The sequence below is a fragment of the Dipodomys ordii genome, unplaced genomic scaffold (assembly GCF_000151885.1).
Source record: "Dipodomys ordii isolate 6190 unplaced genomic scaffold, Dord_2.0 Scaffold59, whole genome shotgun sequence".
NCBI classification, from domain to species: domain Eukaryota; kingdom Metazoa; phylum Chordata; class Mammalia; order Rodentia; family Heteromyidae; genus Dipodomys; species Dipodomys ordii.
Window position 1 is genome coordinate 2849031 of NW_012267275.1, and position 12023 is coordinate 2861053.

General features: G+C 40.4%; 1 protein-coding gene across 1 annotated transcript in view; it reads left to right on the forward strand.

Moving 5' to 3' along the window:
* Window positions 1–12023, forward strand: part of Fam81b (family with sequence similarity 81, member B) — a 40558-nt gene that overhangs the window by 12947 nt on the left and 15588 nt on the right. Inside the window, exon 4 of the mRNA XM_013022024.1 lies at window positions 9783–10026. Within this exon, the coding sequence (XP_012877478.1) occupies window positions 9783–10026 (244 nt within the window). The remainder of the gene's footprint in view (window positions 1–9782; window positions 10027–12023) is intronic.

Sequence of the window (12023 nt, forward strand, 5' to 3'; positions counted from 1 at the left end):
ATCTCCAGTTATCCACCATAATGCCTGAAGAAGAGCTATGACTTGAGTGAAAAAGCTCAAGGACAAGATCTCAGGCCCTGAGTTCCAGCTCCAGGGCAAGCACACGTATATACACACACACACACACACACACACACACACACACATGAAGCAAGCAAATTAAATCAGGCTAAAGGAGAGTTGAGGAGTAAAAGAGGCAAATATAAACACAATTAGAAGGTATCCAATAATATCTGCCAAAATGAGAACACTGAGTCAGAGAAAAGGTCTAAGTTTGGGGAAAAGGAATATAGCATAATTTACAAGTATCTGTCTAGGACAGAAGACTGGAGATCAAATACCTTCACTGGTAATCTTGTCTGGATATTGTCTAGAGGCCAGAAAGAAGCTAGAGCTCAAAGAATATGATGAGCAAATCTGCAGTGCACTGCTAGGTGATATGTCACCATCAGCAGGGCCCAGCCTTCTCTTTCTTTCTGTCTCTAACTCACACACCCTGTCTAGGACAGCACTGTCAGCAAGATGGAGTTTTAAAGGAATGGATTCTATATATACATACTACCATTTGGTAGTTTTCCAGAAGAACATTATGAGCCAAATGAGTGGTAGACAGAGGCTGACTAATGAAAGTCCTTAGCATAGTTTTCCCTTAGATGTGCAGGTGACAAGAAGAATCCCAGCCAGGCTGAGGCAACATTATATTGCTCAACAAAGTAAACTATAAGCCTTGAGGCTGCAAAAGTTTCCAACTTTCTGGACTCATTTTTGTTGTTGGTGGTGGTGGTGGTCGTCGTGGGGCTTGAACTCTGTGCCTGGGTGCTGTTCCTGAGCTCTTCAGCTCAAGGCTAGCGCTCTACCACTTGAGCCACAGTGCCACTTCTGGTTTTCTGGTGGTTAATTGGAGATAAGAGTCTCATAGACTTTCCTGCCTAAGCTGGCTTTGAACCGCGATCCTCAGATCTCAGCCACCTCAGTAGCTAGGATTACAGGTGTGAGCCACCAGCACCAGGCTTGGATTCATTTGGTTTTTTTTTTTATCCTACAGCAACTGAGTCTTAATAGTCACCTTAGAGAAACTAGTCCATCAACTCATATTTATTGACGACCTACTATGTGTCATGTGTTCTTCTGAGTGTTAGAGTTGCTGTGGGAAAGAATTCAGAAAAGTTCCTGAGCACAGAGAAGTCTCATTCTAGTGATGGAGGGCAGAAAATGATCACAGAGAGGTAAACGAGGTAATTTTAGGTAATGGCAAGCGCAATAGAGAAGATACAATGGAGGGTTGTGACAGAAGGGGAAGGACAAAGGGGGTGGGGGCAGGGGAGAGAAACTGGAAGAAAATGAAGGAGGGGATGACACTGTTCAAAAAGAAATGTACTCATTACCTGACTTGTATAATGATAATTAACCCCTCTGTACATCACCTTTACAATAAACAAAAAAAATGGACACTTGAGTTGGAACCCTAAACAGTGGACACACTACAGCCATGCAGTAAGTATGGAAAAGAGCAACACAAGCAGGAGTCTAAGTGTCAGGGCTCTGAGCTAGGAAAGAGCCTGGTGTGCCTGTGTAGTGTAGCTGGATGAGAGAGATTGAAGGCAACAGTGGGAGGAGTTAAGGTTGGAGAGGAGAGCTAGGATTCTCTTCCTCAGAGAAGTAAGTGAGGAAGCCAGAGCAATCACTTAAACTCTAGCTGCTGTACAGGGGATGCCCTCTTGTAGAAAGGAACAGGCTGACCCATTCTAACAATGAGCTGTATAAGATACTATGTTGAAAACGAACTTTACCTTTACCGGGGGAGGGAGGAATCCAGGAGGTAAGGGATGGTAGGGGAAAAACAAAGTAACAATGCTCGATAGGAAGTGTACTCATTACCTACTCATGTAATGATAACCCCTCTGTATAGTATCTTTACAATAACAATACATAAAAAAGAAAAGTAGAGCATAGAAGAGCAGTTAAGACCAAGAGAGGATGGAAAAACTAATTTGGAGCCTGAAAACACTTCTAAGTGCCATTTTTCCTTTGCCACCTTTTGAGGAGTAAAGGAGGCAAACATAACTTCTTGTCTTAACTCTCTCAATTCTTAGGTAAGACAGATCCCTGCTAACAAAAGGCATATTGACACAAAAGAGCACAATCATCAAGGAGCTGGGCATCAGTGGCTCATGCTTGTAACCTTAGCTTCTTAAAAAGCTGAGATCTGAGGATCATGATTTGAATCCAGCCCAGGCAGCCCAGGAGACCCTTATCTCCAACAAATAACTAAAAAGTCAGAGGTAAAGCTCAGGACAGCATTATACCTGCTGCATCATTAGTTTGAAAAGACTAACCCTTAAAACATCCTGCAAGTTTGGCCTGTGAATTCATTTTGTCTTGTGTTTTCCCAGTCCCTCATGGTCTTATGGAGTCTTACCAGCTCCAGTGAGACCAGAGGTAGGAAGGTGTGGATGGAGTATCACACTTCAGAAAAACACTCCAAATCACCCTCCGCCCTTCCTACAAAATAACTTCTGTCAGGTGTAGAGCACTTAGGAGTTAGTGCTTCCTTGCCCCTGAGGCATTTGCAAGTTGACTAGCTAGCTATCCTCTGTGCTCTAGAATGAGGCTTCTCTTCACCCAATCTGTTTTTCATGTGCTAACCTGAAAGCAGATGTGCAGAGCCAGCTATTCCTCAGGTTTGTTGTTTTAGTATTTCATCTTCTGCCCCAAAGAGGCCCTCTGCTCTGCCTGATCCTTCTCTAGAGGACACCAGGAGTAGAGAAATTTTCCCAAAGGCAATTTAAAAAGCAGCAGCCAGAACAGATACATAGCATCCCCTCCTCATTTTATTCTTCTACAACCAAGTTGGCCTTTTAACCCAGGCCAATGCCACCATTGGACACGGAGAGAGCCTAATTGAAACAGATTTGTGAGCAAAAGCCAACTATGTTAGAGCACACCAAAATCAATATCTGAGAAAAGGAAATAAACACAGAGAGCAGAAAAAAAACCTTTGAACTGTAATGGAGCTTTGAAGCAAGTGTGGTCCTTCAACGTTTTCCTGAGTTAGAGCAAAAGTACTGGAGTCTTTCTACCTGAACACACAGATAATTATCTGTGAAATACTCTGGTGATAATTATATAATTATATGTAGTAAATTGAATCTGTTATTATTATCTGGTGATTGACAAAACCACCCATGCAAACTGCCCCAATAATTGGATATGACCTCAGCAAGGTCACTGAGGCAGTCCCCCCCCACCACAATAAACCACCAGCAGAGATGTGCCAGAGATGTCCCAATTGTTGAGGGGAATAAATCCTTCCTTCCTGAAAGGAGAGCTGGGTAGCACAATACTGCACCCATTACACTACCCACACATTCACCAGTATAAAATAACTCCAACTACTCCAGCATTTTTCATAGTAGTCTCATGTTTTCTCTCTGGTCGTCCAAGGTCTTATGGGAAACAGTAGATGGAAAGGTGGGAGTCATGCTAACTCATAATGATAGTCAACACAAGAAGTTACCATTGTGTGGTTTAGTTCATTTTTTGCCCCTTTGCTCCATCCCACATGAGATGTCCTATTCCCCTGGAGAAGGTGTACTTTATCTGGCATAGTCATGCTAGCCCTTAGCTATCTGGCTTAATGAAAGCTTCATTTCTAGGAAGGCTGAAGCTGAATGAGCCTTGGAAGCCACAACCAGGGCTGGCATCTGAGGGTCCCATGCTCACTGGAGGACACACTAGACTCCAGAACTCCTTGGTATGGGGTTGGGGTGACTATCTTCTCTTTGAGTCCCACAAGGCCCCTCCCCATCATTTCTCAGGCCCTTGGCTTCTACCACACAGTAGCTGCACAAGGACCACCAGATGGAGATCAAAGTGCAGAGTGGGATGGAGTGGGGATTAAGGTGTGCAGTGATATAACTCTTCTTTGTAAAACTGATGCTGAAAAATGTTTATCACACATGCATGTGCATTTGCACATACACTTTGGCTCTCTCCTTCCCTCCTGCCCTACCTCCAAATCAGCTACTCTGTCCTCATCCAAGTCTTCAATTTTCATTTATATCTAAATGCCCAACACCCAAATCTCAATTTCTTCACACATTTCAGTGTTCAGTAGAGAACTCTATATAGATCCCGTGTAAATATCTTAACTTCATTTTCTTCCCCTAAATCTAGCCTTAAAATTATGCAAGACGTCGTCATTCATTAAATCCCAATCAGAGCCAGTACAATCTCTGCCTTTCCCAAGCCCATTTCCAAATGCTCTGTGACTTCTAAATGCTTACTCTCAGTATTGTCTGTCCTCCTATTCTTTCCAGAATTGCTATCTTAGCCTAAGACTTCCTTCCACCCAATATTTAACACAGATTATTTAACATATTTAATATAGATTGCTTCTGTGTTAGGTATCCACTGCTGTGTAGCAAAGTATCCAAAAACTCAGTGCTATAAAGAAACAAACATTTATCTCACAGTTTCTGTGGCTCAAGAACCTTAAAGTTGCTGGGTGCTCACACCTGTAATCCTAGCTACTCAGGAGGCTGAGATCTGAGGATCAAGGTTCAAAGCCAGCCCAGGCAGGAAATTCCATGAGACTCTTATCTCAAATCCCTAGAAAAGAAAAAAACAAAACAAAAATGGAAGTGGCTCTGTGGCTTGAGCAGTAGAGTGCTCACCTTGAGCTGAAACACTGAGGGACAGCGCCCAAGCCCAGAGTTCAAGCCCCACAAGCAACAACAACAACAAACAAACAAACAAACAAACAAAAGAACCTTAAAGTGGCTTACTTAAAGTGACTCAGATCAATGGAATGAAATTGAAAACCCAGAAATGAACCCACAGACCTATAGCCACCTAATCTTTGATAAGGGAGCTAAAACAACACAATGGAAGAAAGACAGCCTCTTCAGTAAATGGTGCTGGCAAAATTGGCTAAATACATGTAGAAAACTAGTTAGATCCTTAGATATCACCTGCTCCAGAATCAACTCCAAATGGATCAAAGACCTCAGAGTCATAGCAGACACTCTGAAAACATCACAAGAAGAAATAGGAGAAACCCTAGGTCTCCTAGGCACAGGCTGAAATTTTCTCAATAGAGACCCACAATCACAACAAATCAAAGAAAGGTTGGACAAATGGGATTGCATGAAGCTTCAGAGCTTCTGCATGGCAAAGGACATAGCTAGCAAGGTCAATAGAAAGCCCACGGATTGGAAGAAGATCTTCACTAGCCATACAATGGACAAGGGTCTCATATCTAAAATATACTTGGAACTAAAAAAATTAAATCCCCCAACAACAAACCCTCAAAGAAAGATAAACAAGTGGGTTGAAGACTTAAAGAGAAACTTCTCTGAAGAATAGCCAATAGACATATGAAGAAATGCTCAATCTCTCTAGCCATAAAAGAAATGCAAATCAAAACAACATTGAGACCCAGTTAGAATGGCTATAATCAAGAACTCTAATAACAACAGATGCTGGAGGGGATGTGGCCAGAAGGGAACCTTACTGCAGTGTTGGTGGGAGTGTAAACTTGTTCAACCACTTTGGAAAGCAATATGGAGGTTCCTCAAAAGACTCTACATAGATCTCCCCTATGACCCAGCAATCCCACTTTTGGGCATTTACCCAAATGATCACAAACAAGACCATACTAAAGCTACCAGCACAACTATGTTTATTGCAGCATTATTTACCATACCTAAGATATAGAACCAACCCAGATACCCCTGTAGTATATATACACAATGGAATTCTATGCCTCCATCAGAAAAAATGACATCGCCCCATTTGTTAGGAAATGGAAAGACTTGGAAAAAATTATATTAAGTGAAGTAAGCCAGGCCCAAAGAAACATAGGTCCTATGGTTACCCTTATTTGCATTAACTAGTATATGTTTGGGACAACCAGAAAAGGTCAAAAGCTATGTACATATGACTAGACATTATGTTAAGTGAAATGAATCCCAAGATTCATTTCAAGTGGTTTTTTTCTTTCTTGCGATTGTTCCTAACATATTTGTAATGTACCATGTGATTTTTTTTGTTGCTTTGTATGTTCCTCTCCCACAGTATAACCCCTGTTTTCACTGTATTTGGGGAGGGAAAGGGAAAAAACAAAATGCTTAAATAGGGATACAGGTTGACCAATTGTAACAATGAGATGTGCAAGACACTATGTTGAAAAATAAACTACAATTTAGGTGGGGAGGGGAGGGAAGGAGGAAAGGGGATTGTAATTGTGGAGGTGGAAGGAAGGAAGGGTAGGGGAAAAACAAAGGAGGAGGTACCAATGCTTGATAGGAAATGTACTCATTACCCTACTCATGTAACTGTAACTCCTCTATACAGTATTTTTACAATAAAAAGTATGGTAAAAAACCTGAAAATAAATAAATACATAAAGTGGCTCAGAGCATTTCATCCGGTGAAGGTTAAAGTATCATCTGGGATCTGGGAGAACAGCAGAAAGCTGTAGTTCTATCCTAGGATAGCTGATGCCACAGCTCTTCTGCTGTTGCCCAGTTTCTTTCTTCTCCACAGAAACTAGCTTCCCCCAACACTCGGAGTATGGGAGAGGGATCAAGAGAGTCCAGGAGGGCTGGGAAGGTGGTTCAGAGGTAGAGTGCTTGCCTCCCATGCATGAGGCCCTGGACTCGATTCCTCAGCACCACAAAAACAGAAAAAAAAGAAAACCTAGAAGTGGTACTATGGCTCAAATGATAGAGCACTAGCCTTGAGTTGAAGAGCTGAGGGACAGAGCCCAGGCCCAGAGTTCAACCCCATAACCAACAATAAGGAGAGAGAGAGAGAGAGAGAGAGAGAGAGAGAGAGAGAGAGAATGAGAGAGAGGCAGGGCTATCAAGGAGATGGGCAAATTAAAAATAATGCAAAGCACCAAAAATTTCTTAGAAATCACAAACTATTGAAGGAAGTTTGCTTCTTCAAGAAGTTTTATGTTTATGTGTGAAGGGAAGAGAAAAACATAGTAATGCCAATGAATTTACCAGGATTTTACATATTACTCTTTCCCTAACATTAACTGGCCTCCTCTTTGTCTTTTCCTTTCCTAATTCACTATTTTATACTGATCTTCTGACTCTTGTTAACTTCTGTCTTTCAGTTGTCATTTTCTCCAGCTAATAGTAAATAGTAGACAGCCAAGAATGATCAGATATTATGTTTATGTAAATACAACAAGCCAACTTGGCTTGTTATGTAGATAGTTATGTAGGTATAGCAAGCCAACTTGGCTTGTTATAATAGTGGATAAAATTTAAATAAGCACTTTTTAAAGGATCCTCTTCTATGTGTATAACATAAACCTGAATTAAACTGCTTCAGTTTGAATACTGTCCTCACCCTTGTTAGCTAGGAGACCTTAGACAAGTTAATCCCCCTAAGCCTGAGTTTTTTTATCTTTAAATGAGGGTGACTGTTATACCTCCATCATAGTCCTACTATAAAAAATTAACAAATTAGCCACATAAAGTATTAGCCAGAATGTCTGTCTTGTACTAAGTACTCAAAGACCATTGGCTATCATTATTTGTAACAGGCACAAGTAGCTTTTGGACATGGTGATGATGCTTTTGATGCTTGGTGATAAATATGTGTAGCCTAAGATTTATGATGTGTCTAGTCCAAAATGATGTGCATTACGAGTGTAAAATACACTGTCTATTTCAAATATTTAGAATACTAATAAAGTGAAATATAACATCAAGAGAGTTCACTTTCATGTACATTATACAGTGACATTAAAATATATTATTGTCATAAAATAAAATTAATGAAATTCAATTTAAAAGGGTTTTAAAAGTTTTTTTTAAAAACTTTTCAAAAAGTGGCTACTAAAAATTGCGTATCATATAAAAAACTTGCGTTACGTTTCTTGTGGGAGGTGTTTTAGGAAGTCAAAGCAATGAAGTTCTAAATTAAAACACAGTAACTTGTCACCATCGTTGCTTTAATTGCATATCACCAGCACTTCTCCTGGGCTCCCCCCACAGCTTCTGTTGATTCTCCCTAGGCAGGTGAAGCCCTGCCTTTTCCCATACTCATCCACCACTGGGGTAATGATAATGAATTGCCTGGCGAACATTAGCTTTTTGTACTGCCCAAGGAACTTTTGTTGTAGAGTTATCAACAGAGAAAAATGGCCAACAAGGAAGAAAACAATACTTTAAAAAAATTTGACAGTGATGATTGATGCAAGAGAGCAATATTCATTGCTAATAATTACCAGTAAAAAACTAAATGATGTTCAACAATGAAACATAACTTTTTTTTCAAATGAAAGCTCATGCAGAAGCTCAGTGTGTTGAACAGGTAAGACAGAAAGGACAAAAACCAAAATACTTGTACTTTGAACATAAAGTTCCCCCAAAAATTATAATAGCACTATACAGAAATTCAAAGCAAAGTGTACTTGTTATATTGATCTAAGGGACTATTTGCCTGGTAATAGGTTAGAAATCAATGCCCACAAAATGTAATCAAGTACTTTAGCTATGGGTTTTGAGTGACCAGGGACCAGATCTTAAACTATTTTTACTGTCTATAAGATTACCATATTACTGTTAGACATTAATATAATATCCAGTGTAAGTCACCAAGAGAGAGGCACCAAATGAAATGTTTACCAAATTTATTTGACTATGAAATTCTTTTTTTGTGTATATGTATTGGTCCTGGATCTTGAACTCAGGATGGTGTGGGTTCTGCCTCTGAGCTTTTGTATCAATGTTATTGCTTTACCACTTGAGCCACATCTCTACTTATGACTTTTGGGGGAGGTAATTGGAGATGAGTCTTTTTTTGCCCAGGCTGGCTTCTAATCACACCCTTCAGGTCTTAGCCTCCAGAGTAGCTAGGATATGAAATCTTTTTTAGTGATCAGTGTTACTATTATTCTAAGTCATACCCTTTGGAAAACTCTAGCACAGTCATTTGTGTGTGTGGGGGGGGGTGTGGGTGTGTATCATGAGATTTTTTTTTCTACAATTTTTTTTTTGGTAAGTCATGAGGCCTGAACTCTGGGCCTGAGTGCTGTCCCTCAGCTTTTCAGGTCAAGGCTAGTGCTCTACCACCTGAGCCACAGCACCACTTCCAGCTTTTTCTGCTTATGTGGTGCTGAGGAATCAAACCCAGGGTTCCATGCATGCAAAGCAAGCACTCTACCCCTGAGCACCTTCCCAGCCACTACAATTGACTTCTATTATAATTTTCTATAGAAGGGTGTATAAAGGGGCTGGGAAAGTGGCTCAGTGGTAGAGTGCTTGTCTTGCATGCATGAGGCCCTGGGTTCGATTCCTCAGCACCACATAAGCAAAAAGAAAAAAGCTGGAAGTGGTGCTGTGGCTCAAGTGGTAGAACACTAGCCTTGAGCTGAAGAGCTGAGGGATAGCGGCCAGGCCCCGAGTTCAGGCCCTACGACCTGACCCTCCACCCCCTTGAAAAAAAGAGAAGGGTGTATAAAGGCATAATGGAAGGTGTCTTTCAGGATCTCTCACTATCTCCCAACCATAAATTTGGCTTTAAATTTTGCCATCATTGTATATTTCTGCTTGGGAAACATGAAAAGAATGCATGATATCAGATCAAGGCATAAATCCGCTTCTTAGATGAGACATAAACCAACTTTCTAACCATGAAAGTTTTTGAAAAATATTTGCATAGAGAAAACACAGGTGTAGTAGTAAGGTGACAGGTTCTGGCTCCTGGCTCCTGAAGCTCCTTCTTGTAATACCCTTCTGTTTTATTCTCCTGACCAGGGGTCCTTCTTTTCTACCCGACATTCAGAACACCCAGACAACTCAGCTGGAAGACCGACTGAATAATCAGGAGCGCACCATCGCCTTCCTCCTAGAACAAGCCTTCCGCATCAAGGATGACATTTCTGCTTGTCTCCAGGGGACCCATGGCTTTCGAAAAGAAGAATCTCTTGCCAGGAAGTTACTAGAAAGCCACATCCAAACCATCACCAGCATCGTCAAAAAACTCAGCCAGAACATTGAGGTAGCTCTTGGTTTTCATCTATTGGCATTATTGTTTGACAAAAACTATCAACCACCCACATTACTTTTCCACTTTAACAATATGCTCCTATTGTTTAAGTTCAATGAATACCACTGAGCTTTCCCAGTGTGAAATAGCTGTTATTTGGCTGCTTGCTTAAGCCAAAAGGTAAAAGAAACTGCCATTAAAAAATGTATTTTTCATGCCAGCCAAGATAACTATATAACATTATGTCAGGCATGTGTTGAGGTTCTTGTTAGTCTAGGTCTGCAAGCTTCTATTAGTACAATAATTTCAGAGATTTTCAGCATCACAATTTGACATTGTTCTCACTCACCTCCCATCCCTCACCTCACCTGGATATACTGGCCTCCCGTTATTCTGTTCCTTACTATTCATTCACACTGGATGATCTTCCCATAAACATTTGTATGAAACATTCTTTCTCTCCTCCTCGTTCCTGCTCAGATATGACCTACTATGAAAGACTTTCTTCACTTCCTTTAAATCCCTTCCTCACTTAACTTAAGCCTCTCAAATTTTATTCATAGCATTTATCATTTCTGCCATGACTGTTTGTCTATTATTTGTGTGCTCTTTCTAAAATAGATTTTACCTTTCTAAAATGTAATTCCAAGCATGCTGAACCTTAGTATAGCTTGCTGTTAAATGCCTTAATAGACACCAAGAGTGTCTGTAAAATTTTCCTGAGTAAATAAGTAAAAATTTCAAAAGGAAAATAAAGTTCCTGATCAAAAAGGGAAAATCTTAAGCTAAATCAAGATAAATAGGTTTTTTCTTTCAAAGGTTATTTTTTGTTTATTGTTTCATTTTTTTTCTTTTTTGCCAGTCCCGGGGCTTAAACTCAGGGCCTGGGCTCTGTCTCTAAGCTTGTTTTTGCTCAAGGCTAGCACTCTACCACTTCAGCCAGAGTCCCAATTCTGATTTTTAGTGGTTAACTGGAGATAAGTCTCATAGACTTTCCTTCCCGGACTGGCTTCAAACTGTAACGCTCAGATTTCAGCTTCTTGACTAGCTAGGATTACAAGTATAAGCATATAATTGAGAAAATGTCAGAAGTTAAAAATACTTAGAAAAAATTTTAAGTATTTTATGGAAAAAAATTTGTCTCTTATAGGTGTCATCACATATTAATAAGTTAATCCCATTGAAAGTTTATAAGCAATAAAAGTTGCAAGAAGATGTCAAGAGGCCTAGTACTGTCCTTTCAAGAAAATCAAGTCATCATTTAGTACCTGTAATCCTAGCTACTCAGGAGGCTGAGATCTCAGGATCACGGTTCAAAGCCAGCCTGGGCAGGAAAGTCCATGAGACTCTTATCTTCAATAAACCACTAGAAAACCAGAAGTGGCGCTGTGGCTCAAGCAGTAGAGTGCTCGCCTTAAGCTGAAGAGCATAGGGACAGCGCCCAAGCCCAGAGTTCAAGCCCCACAACTGATAAAAAAACAAACAAACAAACCTGGGCCAAAGACCTTAAGAGAGACCTCTCTTAATAGTTTTAAAGGAACAACGTTCTTAATAAAATGTTTCTAAGATGGGCAGTGACACATGTCTGTAATCATAGCTATATGGGAGGCAGAGACCGGAGGATTTCCATCAGAGGCCAGCCATGGGCAAAATGGGAGACTCCATCTGAAAAACAACTAAAACACAAGTGTTGGGAGTGTTGGCTCATGGTATAATCCTCGTTTAGCAAGACTCAGGCCTAATTTCAAAATCAGAACTGCCAAACATATATTTCTAAAGAATGTACTTTAGATATGAGGCTATTGTCTGATATATAGCTAGTAGAGGTCTTTTCCCAATCGGTGTGCTATTTATCCTGCTAGCTATGTTCTTTGCCATGCAGAAACTCTGCAGGTTGATGCAATCTCATTTAACCAGTCTTTCATTGATTGGTTGTATTTCTGAATCTTTGCTTAGGAAGTCTTGACCTGTGCCAAGGAGCCCTAGTGTTTCCCCTATCCTTTCCTGTA